General features: G+C 40.9%; 2 protein-coding genes across 7 annotated transcripts in view; both read right to left on the bottom strand.

Annotated features, from left to right (window-relative positions):
- nbeab (neurobeachin b) overlaps nucleotides 1–12,452 on the bottom strand; it is a 171,721-nt gene extending 159,269 nt beyond the window's left edge. The window contains exon 1 of the mRNA XM_037469312.2: nucleotides 11,822–12,452. Within this exon, the coding sequence (XP_037325209.2) occupies nucleotides 11,822–12,076 (255 nt within the window). The 5' untranslated portion in view covers nucleotides 12,077–12,452. The remainder of the gene's footprint in view (nucleotides 1–11,821) is intronic.
- A 2,324-nt stretch (nucleotides 12,453–14,776) lies between these two features.
- The window catches only part of stard13b (StAR related lipid transfer domain containing 13b), a 52,772-nt gene continuing 50,358 nt past the window's right edge, over nucleotides 14,777–17,190 (bottom strand). For all 6 annotated transcript variants that reach the window (XM_037469332.2, XM_037469351.2, XM_037469343.2 and 3 more), the window contains 5 exons: nucleotides 16,808–16,922; nucleotides 16,474–16,695; nucleotides 16,071–16,288; nucleotides 15,801–15,977; nucleotides 14,777–15,676 (listed from right to left, as the gene is read on the bottom strand). In XM_037469332.2, coding sequence (XP_037325229.2) covers nucleotides 15,559–15,676; nucleotides 15,801–15,977; nucleotides 16,071–16,288; nucleotides 16,474–16,695; nucleotides 16,808–16,922 — 850 coding nt within the window. In that variant the 3' untranslated portion in view covers nucleotides 14,777–15,558. The remainder of the gene's footprint in view (nucleotides 15,677–15,800; nucleotides 15,978–16,070; nucleotides 16,289–16,473; nucleotides 16,696–16,807; nucleotides 16,923–17,190) is intronic.

Raw genomic sequence — 17,190 nt, 5'->3', positions numbered from 1 at the left:
CAAACAGTTCATGGAGCTGTGTGGAGTCGTCGAAGTTGCTGCTCACCATGCAGAGGTTGCCAAAAGGCCCGATTTTAGGATGTTTCGAAAATATTAACTCAGTGAACGGAATTAACATCTTGGAAGATCAGCCAAGTTGGCAAATTGGAAACTTAACCAGCCAAAATGTCCCTCACTGGAGAAAGATTTTACAGTTACATCACAGAAATCTGGAGTGGAGTAAGTGACCAGGAGAAAAATGCTTGCTGGCGAGCGGACACGTAGCATGTGTGTTGTGTGTTAGATACAGAGCCATGCTTTTAATTAACTTAATTGTCATTGAAACAATAATCTCTACAAATAACCAAACAAACACATTATATGCCCATATCCCATATGTAGGCCATCACGATTACACCACCGGGCATGTTAATGTGCGTCTTTCTGTGTCATTAGTCTCTGATGAAGGATAAAGAAATAGTCCAAGTAGTCACCAAATCAACTGTCGCTCTCTGACGCTGTTGAAGTGAATAATGTTTTCGGCCGTTTTTCTCACATGAAAAACTAAAACTATGTTTTATTATATGCAATATCAGAATGATGTTCGGGACTTTACCTTTAAAAGGGCCCAATTTATACAGGAAGGAGAGCATTAGAGTGCCCTCTTCCTAACAGAGGATAAATTAGGCCATCTACGTACAGCATCCTGTAGCTATGAGCAATAGACAGAGCTGCACGGCTGATTGGAAACATTACCAATGATCCCTGCATTGTAGCCGCAGGGGGATATCTTATGGTTAACGTGAAGATAAACGCGGCCCGATCTAATCAACGCCTACAGTGTGAACATATTGTTGTTGCAGCCGCCACATGGATTTAGCTCGGCTGTCCTCTCTTGAACTGCATCACCCACGAGGCTGTCCTGAACTTCTCTTCACCCCATTCCCCATCTACTCCCACTGCGTGTTGATGCAGCGATTTCTATCCAAGGGCAATAGAGACGTGCTTTTGGCAATGTGCCCCTTCTGTGAGGTATCGCTGCGAGCCATCCACAAACTTTAGAGGCAGCTGTCATAAACATGCCAGGCAGCATAATACGCTACTGAAGAAGCATCATTCTAGATAAAGAAAAGAGAGTTAGGGGGGATCAAAATGTGCTCAAAAAATACAAAATGTATCAAGGGATTCTGGAAAGAGAGACCTCTGCCTTATTTATTGATTGCCGACAATGCTTTATTTATCAGTCACACTGTGCGTGTGATTGGCAAACAGAACTGTTGGAGTTTGTTGTAATCATTCTTGATGTTTTGATTTAGACCTTGCACACCCATTGAAGGCAATTATGGCCCTGGTGTGATTCAAAACCAGTATGTTTAAGACGGCCTTTCCACGGTATCACAATACTTCTGTGATGAACTAAATAGAAAGGTAAACCTATTCTCGCCACGAAAACAAAAGGTGTGTAGGAAAGCTTGTCAGGACGATATTGACGACAGTATGCTCTCTTGGACAAAGTATGCCAGTTCAAAAAAATAAAAGTTCAACTTCGCTACGGAGGCACTCTCTTGAAGAAGCAGTTCTGCACAACTCTGCACAACTCTGACCCCATTGAAGCTTTGAGCACTCATAGAGAGACTTGCTTGGTGTATCAATTTTAATGGATATATAAGTGCAGTAGATTGGAATTCTAGACCTTATGGGAACTTAACTTCTTCGGTATAGCACCAGGCCACACTGATTAATATGTTTACAATGCACTTTCCTACGAGTCTGCTTTACTCAGTCTTAAATTTGTTTTTGGTGGCACTAATAATATAATAAATGCCAGTGATAAATCCAGTTCACATCCAGTTCACCTTTTTCATTGATCAGTACTTCTCATTTTTCACTGCTTTTGTTCACTTTGATTTTTTTGTGCATTTTTGTCCCTTTTGCTAAAGGGGAGGGATGGGACTGACAGGGCAGATGCTGGTACATAAAATCAAAATACAGCCGGCAGCACTGAAAAATCTTCACACTGTATGGCCATCCTGCTGAGGAATACCCAAACTATAAAAGCTGTGTCGAGAGTGGGAATGTTCTGCCCAAAGCCAGGGAATACTGGATAAAGTTCTCAATAATCAAAGCATTTACTATCATTTATAAGCACGATGCCGGGATTTAGCAATCATCACAGCCTTTAACCATCCTAACACTCTGTATTCATACTAACAAGAGAAAGACTGTCACACTGTCCCGAGCTGAATTCCATATGGGCCATCTAATTCCTGGCTGAATCATCTTAAACCAAATGCCACAGCAGTAATCCTTCTCTGCTTGAGACTGCTGAGCCACACAGAGGCTCTCCAGCCAGATGTTCCTTTCAAAGCAGGCCAACTCTCACAACTAAGAGCATTAGCCAGTGACACACATTTAGCATAGCCTATGCTTGAAATTTGGCCTCAACATGCCAATGTGTATAACACACACAGAGTGAATTGCATCCCCAAAACTACAAAAGAAATGTGCAAGGCAGTATGAAGCAGTTAGACGCATCCACTGTTGTTGTCTATCATGTTAAGGGGAGACACGCTAGGGAAACTTTACTTTGCTCGTATAACATGGTTTCTTAGTGGAAAGAATAAAACACAAAATACACACTGATTAATGCAGTAATGCCTTAGACTTGAATATGTAAAGTAATTAAACAGTCATTTGTAACCTAGTTTTATCCAATGTGATTGGATATTTAAGCATACATTTTATAATGTTTATGCCAAAAAAGCAAGTAATCAACTGGGGAAGTTTCATGGTGTCACATATTAGTTGTGTGTAAAATGTAGTTAATGTTTATCTTGTTGAATTTAAACCAGAAATATAATATATTTAACCCTGGCCATGTATCCCTGTATCTATACGCTACAGGAGCTCATAGATGACCTGACCTAATAGGAGAAGGAGGAGAACCTTCCGTTTCAAATTCTTTCAATTAGACTTGGGAAATAGAACATCATATAGGTGTCCATTAGTTTAATGAATATATGGTGACACTTTTATGGCAAGTGATGCTGAACTGATGTTACATTTGAGACGACATACCTACTACAAATGATCAAGAGCAAACTGGTGGGAGTCCATGACAATGTTTTTACAAAGTTACTGCTTCAACCAGATGGAAAAACAGACAAACAGTATAGAAAAAGTATGTCCATGTGACTAATTATGAAGACATCCAGTTTAATTTGGCAGGAAGGATAATGAGCCATAAAATAGGAGGGTGTCTCTGTTCATTACGCTGATCCGTTAGTATTAATTGTAATCCAAACCCCTAACTCTCACTAAGAGCCCCATCATTCATTCTTACTTCAGCTACATTAAATCAGGGTGTGATCTAGCTCTTACAGAGCCCTTCATGCTTCAATATCAGCAGGAAATGGAAACATCCCAGCTTTACTCAAGCAATAAATACAAACATCTAGGAGATTGATTATACTAACCGGTCTCAAAAGCAAAGCCTTAACATGACTGCAAAAATCAGTGAGGCGGGATGGATGCAGCGCCCTCAGCCATCACACGGCAGCACACTGCAGGCCACGGTGCTGCAGCACTTCAACACCAAAGGAGATGAAGTTTACAGGAGAACATTACACATTCAAAACAGAACTACCCCATTGACAATGACAGCCTTGTCGGGCATGATGTAGGAATTTGTATTCACAGCACACATCATTAACTGCCTACTGGCTCATGTGCAACAGAGAAGTATAAATCTGTCACTGTAATATGGACTTCAGATGCCTTCTGCCGCTACAAAAATAAAGTGGGTCCTTTCCTTTCTTGTGTGTGTTTTGTCACCAGAGATGAGATGGAAAGAGATATTGCTTGTACAAAGACAAAATCTGTATTTAGAAGACACTGTTGTGACAGACAGTGAATATGTATTGAAGTATATATATATATATATATATATATATATATATATATTTCTTATACCTATACTCCTCATGCTATACTTACTTTTAAAGGCAATGCAATTTGTAATCACATCCTTGGTTCAAAAGACTAAAAGGGATCTGAAAAATGTCATGAAATGATGTGCTTTTAATGAGAATTCACTGGTGCGAAAGGGAGGGAGAAAGCTGCTGTTATTAAAAACAAATAATCTGTATATTTACTTTTTGTACTTCTAAATCCATTTGTTGAATTTCATGATTTCTCAGCAAATAATTCCTCAACACAAACATCAAATCACTCACACATTGAGTCCCAATTCCACCGCTGACTGCTTTCAGATTAATTTGCTATGTGTCGATCAGAAGTTTGGTTTCAAGCTGGACTACAACCAATACAAGAAACACGTTCTAACATTACAGGACACGTTACCTGGCTTTCATTTATAAATTCCGATAGCAAAGAAATTATACACAGTTTTCCATCTCTGAGCTGTACTCCATCATGTAATAATGTCAGGATCCGGCCAATGGATCATATTTGCACCACCACTTGATCTACTTTTCAAGTCATCTAAGCTTTTTCTGAACCTGTACACTGTGAGGACACTTTGCTACAGTAAGTGGATGTCATTGCTGCAACCAGCAATATGACTTTGCATATTTGCCTGACGAGATATGCAGTTCATCCCAATTGAAATGAGCTTGTGTGCAAAGGGACCTTGTTCCTGTTGGAAGAGAAGCACATTAGCACTGAGTATTCATGTCGTGATCCAACCTACTTGTCCCAGGCTGTTAACAGGTCTGGGTAACAACAGCCCAGTAACCGACCACTATTATAAGTAATGCTGACATGTGTTGTGGGAAGCCTGCAACTTAAGTCAAGTTTTGTTTTTAAAATATATTTTGTAATAGTATAAAATATAACAGCCAAAGTACAATCAAACATCCTTTAAAAGGAACAGTGACATACTTCATAAAATACATTGAAGTAGCTGAGCCAGAAATAAAATAACCTTTGATATCTAAATAGGCCTTTATCTTGTCGAATACATGGTTAAATACATAAATTCGTAAAAACATACTTTCAAAAGAAGTTGCATTAAATTTCTATTAGTTCACTCTGAACTCAATGCCTATGTATTTTTGGGGGAACAAAACTGAGTAAGGTCACAAACAAACAACCCTCAGCTCAGTGCATGTGTGTGAGGGTGTAGCAATCTTTCTGCTATCTCACTGCCTCAACAGGATCTTGCACACATTATACCATAGTACAGCAAAACATTGGTTTCAATGAAATCCTAAAAGGCGGGGTCGGCCACAACAACCAGTTGTCAGTTGTCCCCCTCCTAAACATGACCTTCCTGTGCTGCAGGATGCATCCCAGAATTCACCTTGACGCAAACGCAAGCAGCAGCCAAGTAATATAGCGTCAGCATCTCTCCGGGGTAAGGCTGCATGAGTAAGTGAGAAGGCTCAGCGTAGCAGCCAAAGAGTAAGGCCGAGGGGAGAATGGAAGAGGGGATGCAGCCATGGCCTTTGTGCAGTCGTTTGACCCATCTACAGCTTTTCCCGAGGGCACTCGCTGTTGATTATCAATAAAAACCCCAAGGGCCCCCCATCTGTGTTGTCTAGAGAAGGCAGACTTCCAGAAATGCGTCAAATTCTATTTTGGCAACAATACAAACAATGAACAGTAAACAGAATAAGATAGAATACATATTTGTTTTCATTTGCAAAGGAGTCTCTGCATAATTAGCATGAGTGGTGAGTATGAGAGAAAACTTATACACAACAACAAAAAAATCAACGTTTCTCAATAAAACATAAATAAAGGCATATCAAATATATTTTTGAATCATGAATCATAACAAATAAGATGAACAAAGCGCATCAAGAGTATTTTTTAAGAACCTACAGAGGTGTAGTGGAAATTAGAAACAACAGCACTTAGAAAAAACATTTACAGATGCATTACACACAAAATATTGACAATGCAGTTTATTCTGTCCTTGGTCTAGGGCAAGAAAATGTGCATCAGCAGGGTTCTTGAACCAATCAACTGTTCAGATAAATTACTTTTAAAACAAACAAATCTGCATAAAATCAGAATTTCAATTTTCCGCCCCATTCCTGGGAAGATTATCGTGGTGTGGGATCAGAGGAAACTGTTCTTGGCAGAAATTGGATGCTTGGTAGAGAATAAATTTGACTATGGAAGCATACTGCTAGCGTTCTATAGGGTTCATGTGGTTCAAACTGGAGAATAGGAAAGGCCTGAACAAAGACTTTACAACAGTGATGCTTGCATGTATCATATTGGATCCAATCGAAAGTACATTTAAGTTAGCCTTAATTGATCTATGTACGTAAATAATGTTTCATTGACAAACTATGTCTCAGTAGCATAGATTAATACTTAAGGACATTGCAGAAGGACTTAAGAAGAGTTAAGGGATGGAATAACCATAAATCAAGGATCAAATCAATAACTAAGACTTCTTTTGGATGTCAATTCTTTTTTAGAATTAACTATGTTTATCATCAATTAATATGTCTGATTAAATCCAGAACCTTTGGAATGTTTCTCCAAGGAAAATACAGTGTGACTTGATTGTGTATGTTTGATGGTAATGTCACACACACACAGGCAATTTGTCTGCACTGCAGCAAAAAGGTACCATGAGGTAATGTTTCGACAGTGAGATAGAATTTTTTTTTTGACATTTGCTAAACTGTACTAGTAGTTAAAGAGTTATATTGATCCAAGATTGACTAAACTGTGCAACTGGCAGAACCGCAGCAGAGGGATGCTTATAGAGAAGGCCAACCATAACTGAAAGTATCTCAGCGGCACACACAAGAATCGGTAATGCATTTTCAGATGCACCGATTGACCCTCTGACAGCAAAGGTTGCGTTGTGTCGTTTAAATGATTTTCATTCAAAACTAGGACACAAAAGTTAATTAATTTAAAGCATCTTTGATTTTCAATTCGTTCTTTATTGAATAAAATCTTTACAAACCCAATAAACTCTGTTTTCAATGTATAAGATTTGCAGGACCGGTCGATCGCCAAGGCAGTGCATCATCGCCTGCCATTCAAAACACGTCGACCAGGGGAGCTAACGGAAAACTTGGTAGTGTCAATTAGCTAGCGTTGCGTATTAACGGACACCTTAAATTTCATTTAAAAGCAACTTGGGCAAACGCCAATCAGTGTAAGTCACCCAGTAAGGTAATGACGAAGAATGCATGAAATGACAGTTCCCTTGCTTCAGACAGACGAGAGGCTCTTTTGTTTTTATAATATCGATTCGTCTTGCGCTGACGGCCCGCAGCGCTGTTGCTCAGTTTGGTTACCGGTACTACTCGTTCACCACGACTACTACGCCCCCACGTAGATTTGACTTGGCAAATCTGAAAAAAAATTTAAAAGTAGTAAAACAGAAAAGACTAAAACAAATACTAAAGTGAATAAATTTCAATAAATTATTGTTCAGTAAATTCTAAATCAAAGAAGGACAGACTATTTTTCCATTGAGTGGTAACGATTTGCACTTTTTGTTGTTGAAGGTAGAACTTAGGCCAACAAGCAGGGTGATCCAAAATCGACCACATCTGATGGGTTGAAAATGTCTGATGGTCTTAACTACTGACTGAATGTTTTCGCAGTTATCTTGACCTTAACAAAGAAAAAGTTAAGAAAGTGATTGAATCTTTTCACTAATGTGATGGCGTGACCGCCTAAGGGTCAGGAAGGTGAATAACAACAGTGTTGAAATTTGCCTCTTATTTAAAGACTTCCTGATCCTGCCTTACTTTCCAGAAACAACTTGTCAACGTTGCAGAGCTTGTATTGAATACTGAACTGAAGCGCTTTCTAACCAAGCATAGTTCATCTATTATATAAATCAACCACTTTGTCATTACAAGATAAAGTGAATCAACGGCCTTGGAGAGCAGTGCTGGAAATTAGTGAACAACTTGGAAGAACATTTTGAGACGCTATAAGCAACTTCATCTGAAGGGAAGCAAACGACATGACATTCAATATGTGTTTACAAAGAGCAAAAGCAATAATTGTAGCAACAGCCACATGAGGGGACCAGGTTCCCCAAATGAGCAAAGTAGTAGTCTAAACACACGCTGCGCCTGCACTGTGTTCTAAACCCATGTCATTGGAGGAAGAGCTATTTTTCTGCAAAAAGCCACCGTGGTTATGTCTGTTTTCTAGACAGATGCAACAATCAGAGCAGAAAATGCACATATTTATGATGATTACATATACTCAAACGCCACCTGCATCAATATGTTAACATCTGGTTTTACCTTTGAACAGCACCACTAAAAAGCAAGGCAAGATTAGTTGTATAGACATTTTCGATACCAATTCAAATTCAAAGTGCTTCAAATAAAACCATTAAAAAAATTTACATTCTACAAAAGATATTAACATTTTAAAACAATTAATAGCAAATGAGCAAAAACATTAACAAGCTACAAAATTGAATGAAAGTTGCAGTGCAGTTATAGAATTGAAATAGTAGAATGCAAACGTGGGAAAAGACTAAATGGGCATGGGAAATATGTCAAGAGGGACGAGCGCACGTAATTAGGGTTGATTTTCAAAATATATTTTTTTTTCTTTCGGTGCTGTGGCCCGTTACCAATTGGTTCGGTAGTTGGGTACCTCTGGAATATGAAAACAATTCTCAACTCCAGCTTTAGGGTTCAGAATCAGCTGCAGCTGTCTGATTGACTGGTGACCACACTGTCAACGCACCGTTACAGTACAGTATTCTACTGGAGATGAATGCATGGACAAGTATTTCCAAAGTTCCAAGTTTTAGAGATGTCCTCCAATACTGGGAATCTGTACATTTTTCAATGGAAGTATTTCATATCGAGGCAAGCAAGTCACATCAAATAAGCAATAAGTGGGCTGTCTGTATAGGAATGACCGTACAACAGTCACTGACAAAGATGGGAAATAGGAAGAGTAATTTAAACTGTCAGTAAAATACTACCGTAACACGTTTTTAGTAAAAACATTTTTGGCAAATTGTAGACACGGAGCTTTGGGCCTGCAACGTGAAGCATGCCAATAAAGTAAAAATCCATTCGCAATCTTTCTATTCAATCACTTCCCCCGGGCATAAAAGACCTTGGTGGCAGCTTTTCTTTGTCCCAGTGGCTCTTGACTGTTTTTCATATGAAGCGACTGTGGTTGAGTGGGGAGCAGGGTCGTCCTCCAATCAGAGGGTTGGTGGTTTGATCCCAGGCCCGGCTAACCCGCATGTCGATGTGTCCTTGGGCAAGACACTTAACCCAGCGTTGCTCCTTTAGCTGCGACTACAGTGTGTGGATGTTAGTTACTGATAGGCAGGTGCCACTGCGTAGGATAGGTCCTGTCATTAGTGTATGAATGGGTGAATGATGTCATCTATTGCTAAAGCGCTTTGAGTGGTCGGAAGACTAGAAAAGCGCTATACAAGTACAGCCCATTTATCATATGCATGGAAATGTATCAATCCACTACTGTAGTACAATGTCTTTTCCCTTGTTGTTGTTTTTGCCTGTCCAGTACCCAGACTCATTTCAAGCTTCCTTTTTTTCTTTACACAGCCCCTTGAGACACACAGCAAATAGATGACATGATCCGCTAAGTGCAGCAGCATTTCCTTTGTCGAACTGTATTTTGACGGATTGGGTCAAATATGTGGAGCATGAGAAAAGAAATGGACAGTGGATAAGTTGATTATGTTGTCAGGGCTCTGTCTGATCTTTATGGGGGGTTTTTTCAACCATGTTTTTTTACAACATTTTAACCATGAGGACTCCACGCAACTGGTATCAATAAACGTGGAGTACAATAAACGTGGAGACTCACATAAAGGAAGCTGAAATAAGCTTTGTGATAACGGACCGGACATGACAGCTGGGATTCCTACAGTGTTTCCTTTGCATAAACATCAGCCAGATACTGACAGCAGAAGGCTGGTGCTCCCACATGTCAGGATAGAAGGCTGGTGCTCCCACATGTCAGGATAGAAGGCTGGTGCTCCCACATGTCAGGATCAAGATGCAGATGTGAAAGCCTTTTTTCCTTTCATAGGTCAAACTTTCTTCTATTCACAACTTTTTCCATTATCCTTCAGATCATTCTTGACTTTGATCATGAAGACGAGGGCGGTTGAGTAAAGTGATTTTCTCTTTTGTCAGAGACGTTCATTGAAAGATTCATACCAAAAGATAATTAGTGAGAAAAGAAATGCCCAATTCTATTTTCTCATTTTGAGACAGCAGCGGGTCAGCTGCCAGCTTGCAAAGGGGAGGGGGGACTCTAAATTGCACATCTGAACACGAGACAAATGTTGCATTATGTGGTCAGATATTGTGGCGGCTCTGGTCTTATACTGTGTGCAGCTGATGGTCCAACTGAAAAAACATAGAAACGCGGTGTTTCACACCTTAGAAAACATTTTGATGATCCAAACTCTTAATAGTACAACTCGGTTACGCTATCCAATATCACTTACAGAGTAAGTCAAAAACAAATTTGAAGTGATTTGGAAGAAATTGCGAGCCAAAGAGAGAATGTTATTTAGTGGATGATCTAAGAATAAAATCTATGCATGTTAACCCGAAGACAAACAGGCAAACAGGCAAACTTTCCACAGTATACGGACACCTGCTTCTAATGTTTTTGGAAAACCCTGAAGAGAAACACAAGAGAGACTGTGGTTTTATCTGGAGGGTGTCTGATTCAATTGAGATTCACCTTTCATAAATCTGAGGACACGCCTGATGTCCAATCTCTAAAATTTCGGGCAAGTTACGGCAAAAAATCTGAATCTAAGACAAATCTAAGAGACAACACTGATCTGTGTGTAGGAAACGTATGTAAGCATAGGAAACGGGAGAGGGGGGGGTGGGTGTATTCCTTGTGCACATTTCCCATGCCTGTAGCACAGCGCTGGGAGTGGGAGCGAGGTGTCAGTGACTCCAGCTATTGCACAGTACAGCTCTTGTCTTCCAACATGCCAAAGGCTACAATTTGTCTTGCTCCATGGAGTGGATTTCTGTTGTGCCAGAACAGGTTGTAATTAATCTCTGGTGTTCCAACAAGGGGAGGCCAGCTATTGCGCACAGGCTCTTTAGTGTGGTATCCCTGCAGATGGTCAAGGCAAAAGGTGTGCGCTGGCTCTACAATCTCTGCATTTTAGTCTGCTGCCGACGATACCATCCGCTCACACACTCTGCACGCTTGTTTTGAAAGGTGGTGGGAAAGCATATCTTTAGACGGCACACACATGTGGAGTCAATGTGACTCAGGGAAGAGTGTGATGACCATCATGTTCACACATACTCCTACTTTAGTTGGTAAAAGGTCCAGCAAGAATACTTGTTGTATATGACACGCATGCTGAGAGGTAGAAATGGACAAATTATCATCAAACACTGGCAGACGATCAAGCACTCTCATGATGGATGCTGCTATTCCCGGGTTCCCGGGACTACACCCAGAAAATCATGCCATGTTATGGGGATCCTAAAATCAAAGCCTTAAATCCCAGCAGGTGCACTTTCCCCCTCAACTGACGTCATCCACACCCGTGTGTCTCATCATATATGAGAGGCGTAAACTTTGTACAACTCAAAAAAACTTCCCCACTGCCTTTTTCCCTCCTCCCTCACACCACCTTTGTCAGTGTGCACGTGTGACTTTTAAATGTTTATTGCCAGAAAATGTTCACGTACATCAGTCGTGAGAACAATTGATAATAATTATGCACAGTCTGAAATAATTGTACAATATGTCAATTATGTCCAGTATTGTTGCTCTGGATTAGGGATACAGCAATTATCACCAAGTCACAGAATGGTAAAGGGGACACACGTTTACTTACCAAATTCAGCACCGTTTCAACGATGTCCCGGTTGTTAACCTCGCCAACCTCGATCAGTCCGATGACAACGGCAAATTTCATTTTAATATTCCGGATCGGGACCGATGGGTTGATAATCCCAGCCGGGAAAACCATTGAACCTGAGCCGGACGACATCATCGTCAGCGGCTCACCGGCGGCAGAGGAGCCCGCAGCCGCAAGTTGCCGCTGACCGGAAGCGGGTCGTCGCTCCGAGAGAGACGTCGAGCCCGGCATCGTCACCGGTCTCTCGCTTGTCCTTTCCGCCAGAACCGGGCGGCTTCGGACTCGGAATAATTACACGCTTTCACCTCTCAGTGTTCCCATTCACTGCTCTGGAGCGTCAAAAAAAGAAAAAAGAAAAAAAAAAGGCATGACAGGTGAGAGAATACTCGCGAAAACAAAAGCCCAAACACGAGAGTCCAATGTGTTGTCGGTGCCAGCTAAGTAGACCGACTAGCAGTGTGTACGGGACAGCTTTCTTTAATGCGTGTCTCGCGCGTCTGTGCCGCCGGCGTTGCCGCGTTGCCGCCCCCTGCCCGCGGCCCCGCTCACCACGCGTGCGCTGGCTGCAGCGATGGAGCCAGAGAGCTCAGTTCGATTGGCAGGTGAACCGAGCAGGTGTGAGGTAACACCGCCCCCCCCCGCCCCAAATGACAGCCGGAAGTTACCTGCATAGCACTTTACTTTATACCCCCATGTTGCTCATACCCGTAGGAATAAATTATGCTGTTTAATTGGGAAATACTAATAGAAAAATTGCTTAATAAAAAATTGTTTTTCCAAAATAATAAATCGTATAATTTGGCTGTGCTTGAAATGAGCATGTGAATCAAATAACACGAATCATGACCTTACTTAATTTTGGTTCCCCAGCAGGCACAAAAAAAGTAGATATTAATGTTATTTGTTGCTTAGGTGACGCTCTATGCTTGATTTGTCTTACATTATAAGATATGACGTTTTAATGGTATTGGCTATTGCTTTAATTCTAAAAGGTTTCTTATAAGGATACCTCTCTGAATACACTGAGACATTCAGAACGTTGTTATTATCATCGTATTTGTACCACAATGTCTCCCTCTCTTCACATCAATGTGTTCTAGTTTTAGTACAGTTTGAGTTCCACTTTGTCAATGAGGAACATGGGTTGCGTGAATAGTAGAGTGAGATTAATTCTCTAGGTCAATATTTCTCCCAATGATTCGGATGAGTTATCAGGTTCTGCTTGTTGACACATCACATTGAACCGTAATTACAAGCATAGTTTGGGGATTTACGAGACAAAACAATTTGTACTGGGATTTTACTGCCTTTTGTCTGTAATGTTTTTGAGATAACCATCATGAGTGGCTTCTCCAGTATCTCACTCGTGGCCAATTGAAATGTTCCTTAAGCCTTATGGGGAAAAAGTTACAGTATGCAATAACAAACAGGAATGACCAAAAAAGCCTTCAGGTTTCCATAATTATATAAAAGAGACTGACGCAGACACCTTGACAACAATCAGGTGAGCTTGCATCACTCAGTCTCACTATTAAGCACTTTTTAGCTTTGCTGCTATAAAAATACATCTATTATTATCTTGTGATGTTGCTTTTGTCACAGCCCGGCTCAGAGACGGCCACAAAACAGGGAGACAAACAAGAGAGCTGCTCGAAGGGACAAGTTTATTGTTGACAAAACAAACAATGTATGGTAGCGAGCCCAGAACAGCACAGCCGCAATGTCCTGCTAGAGACAGCAGGTCTTCCTCTCAGCCAACAAACCCCGGTTTCTGAATGGAGAAGATCTTGTGCTCATCCAGCGAAAGACACTCCAATCAGCACCTGCAACAACAATCAAAAACACAAACCCACCTGTGACGTGGGAGGGTCGTTATACTAACTCTCACTGCGGCCTTATCTTCTATTCTCTCTTTTATTCGGAGTCCTGTCTTTGGATCAGCAAGTGACTCTGAGGTCTTCAGGTCAATGGAGGGGTATGATTTTGTTTGTGCCATTCACACACTATGAGCATATTAGGGAACCGAATCAGAAGAGCACATCCAGACCTAATAACCTGGAACAATTTTCATGTTTCTCACTGTATTCTGATTTATCTATTTTTGTATATGTCTGACAACCTATCCAAAACATCTAGAAAAAATATAAAATGGGTCCAGAGGTGTATTCTGCTGATGAGAAGGGGCCATCTAGTGGACAGATTTGACAATCAACCAGGTTTATGTGTTAATCCCAATTCGTAAGGAAAGGCCCAACCAAACTCATCACAGTCAATATCTTTTTTTAACAACTATGTCTCCATTAAAAATGAGGTGCAACCTCAATGAGAGTCCATTATCCATTTGTACTGCAGTCCCGTATTCTTTCTTTAAATGTCCAGCAGAGGCGGAACAGTGTTCATGTGTTCGTGCAAGCTAGTAGTCCTAAATCAACATGATTGTGGAATTTAAGCATGTTCACAAAAGCATCACTGTTTAATAAATAACAGGTTAAACAGGGTTTAGACCACGTTACAGCTCAGCTCGGAGACTGTGACTAAACGGCAAAAAGAGCGAGCTGGCTTTTCCATAAAGCAAAGAATACAACATGCAAACAACCCAAAGGGTAGCTGGAAGTTGTCAGTCGTTAAGTGTGTGTGTAAGTGTGTTTGGCAGTCTATTGCAAGTAACAGAATGGCAGCAAAAAGAACATTGCCATGAAATGAAAGATATTCTTTCCTCAACATAACGATGCTGCCAAGTAAAGGACGTAAGGAAGGAAATAATCAAACCTGCTCAAGTGGGGCTTGTCCCTCCAAACAGCACCTGCAACAAACAACCACAGCAGTGTACGGGAGGATCCTCACCACCCCTTCACAGGTTTCTTAAAAATGTCCTGTTTTGTCTTTTTGATGTTGCAAAGAGATGAAGAATCAATGCGTACAAAAATTGGATCATTTTTATAATTTTATTAAAAAAGTATATCGCCTGTACGTAACATAGCATAATCCAGTACCCTTAAGCAGGTATGACGAAGTCAAACCTTAAGTCATTCTTTTCACAACCATGGGAGCTCAAAGTTGAATAAAATGACACCCATTCCAAGATGGAAATACTGGAGCAAAGTAAAACCAGCTTACAATTTTGTGCCACTTGTATCGCGGAAGGGTAGACACTGAAATAATCAACATATAGGATATTAACATATGTACTATTTATCCCTTCACATATATACAATATATACATCTTATTTGGATGTACAGTATATTCACGCACACACACACACACATATATATATATAAATAGTCTACATAATATTTTAGCTTTAAATCTGAAAATGAATAACATGAACATGCTTCCCAGAAGCGTTTAAAACCATGAATGTCCTTGACATTGTAGATTAAAGTAACAGTAATAGAATATCATTAAAGATAATAATTATAACGTACAGGTTTAGCAACATCATGGTAAATAGAATAATATGGCAAAAGAACATCGGCAGGATGATTCATTTTCCGGTGAGTAATTATGCTCAGCACCTAGAAGATGTCCTCTTTTGTCATTGTGCAAGTACAGAGGAGCTCAAAATAGTATTCAGAGCATTTCTACCCAGGAAAAAAAAAGAAAAACGTTTCAAACTGTGCTTTAGTTCCGGGGTCATGTCTATGCTTTGTGTCTGCCTGTTAGCAATGACTCAAAGGCTCAATCTTGATGTCAAGGCTGAGCAGACACAGTTTCAGATTTTGGTCTCTGGGCCGTCTGTGATTAGTGGCTGAAAGGAGTTGCGTATCCGGGCAGCTTCTGCAGCACAAAGGTGACCAAAGGCTTTGTTGTACCAGTCCGGAGTCCTTCCTCTGAAAGCAAAACGGTACATTTAGTAAACTATATTTTACAGGCATATTAATGATATTAAAAATGCAAAATATGTTCAAAGAGTTGATGAAAAACGTGTTCCATTCAAATGTTTGTGGGACTTACTTCATGTCCACTCTGCAGATGTGAGTCAGTCTGGACTTTCCTGAGCCGCAGGGCTCCAGCAAGTAGTTGGACTCCAAAACTATGGCTCGTACCCCTCCAACAGGAGGACAATCCTCATGCTCTATAGATACAGAAACCAGGGAGCAGGCACCTTTGGGCAAGTCGGTCCTCCATGATCTGGAATAAACAGAAAGAGACTTGAGTATGCGCCCTAATAGAAAAGACCATGTGGCTAAATGTCGGTTAGTATGGTCTTTTATCCCCACTCACCTCAGTACTACAAAGTCCCTGCTGGGATGAGGGGGCATGCGATTGAGGACATACTGAAACACCTCTGTCTGCTTGTCCAGGGTCTCACAAACTTTCCACTGCAGCAGGTCCACATCCCACAGGTGACGCTCTCGTAGCACACGGTTCAACACTACTGACGGCGGGGCTTCCACCTCCACGGACACTCGCCAGCGTCTCAAAGGATTTCCATCACCCACCTGAATTGGCCACACAAAAACCATAAAGTTAACCTACAGATCTGAAACCAAAATCTATTTTCGAGTGTTCAAGCTTTGGTCATCACAATGATGATCATTATGTTTTGGTATTTGATCTTAGGAGTTGATAAGGGACATTGTGTTTATTTTCAAACTATTTCCAAAATCTAAGGAGGAACACCAACCTTCTTGTAGTAGAGCTCTGTGTCATCAGAGCTGCTGCAGGCCACCCAGTATTTGGACCTATCCCGGGCCTCTTTGACTTGGCTCTGAAGTCTCTCCTCCATGTGAGTTTGGTAGGTTCCATCGCCATCCTCCAGATGCTTGCACAGCTCTTCAATTGTCGGTGCATGCAAGTCAGCCTCCACGTATGAATTACGCGACTGAGTAACCATCTCATGAGGGATCTAATGGGTGTAAAATAGAATGAAATAAGATTGACAGCAACTTCACACAGAGGGGAGGAAAGTGGATCCATGATTGAAATCCTTGCATCGTCTCAACAACAGGTTCTCTTACCTCAAAGAGACGGTTGCACTCTATAATCATATGAGCAAGACCCTGTGTTGCTGCCAAGTTTTCATTCAGATCCTTCTGGTCTGGTCTGCCAGTAGCATACTTCTTCTGCATGGCCCTAGGGATTGTTGGCGAGAGAAAATATATTATGCCAGTGGATTCCCTGGGTTAATGTCTCCACAAAACAAAGTCTATAAACCCTTCCTCCACTCTGCAGGAAACCCCTTTCATCCCTTTAGCAACAATTTCAACATGCTAAATTAGAGAGCTCAGCTTTGTTTGTACACAGCATGAACTCGTAAAACACTGAGCTTTATGCTAGGTCCTTTCAAAAGGTGGCCCAGAAAGAGAGTCGTCTATTTTACCCCCGAGGGCTGAGAAAACTC

The sequence above is a fragment of the Pungitius pungitius genome, chromosome 3 (genome assembly GCF_949316345.1).
Source record: "Pungitius pungitius chromosome 3, fPunPun2.1, whole genome shotgun sequence".
NCBI lineage: Eukaryota > Metazoa > Chordata > Actinopteri > Perciformes > Gasterosteidae > Pungitius > Pungitius pungitius.
This window is presented reverse-complemented; position numbering and strand designations above follow the sequence as displayed.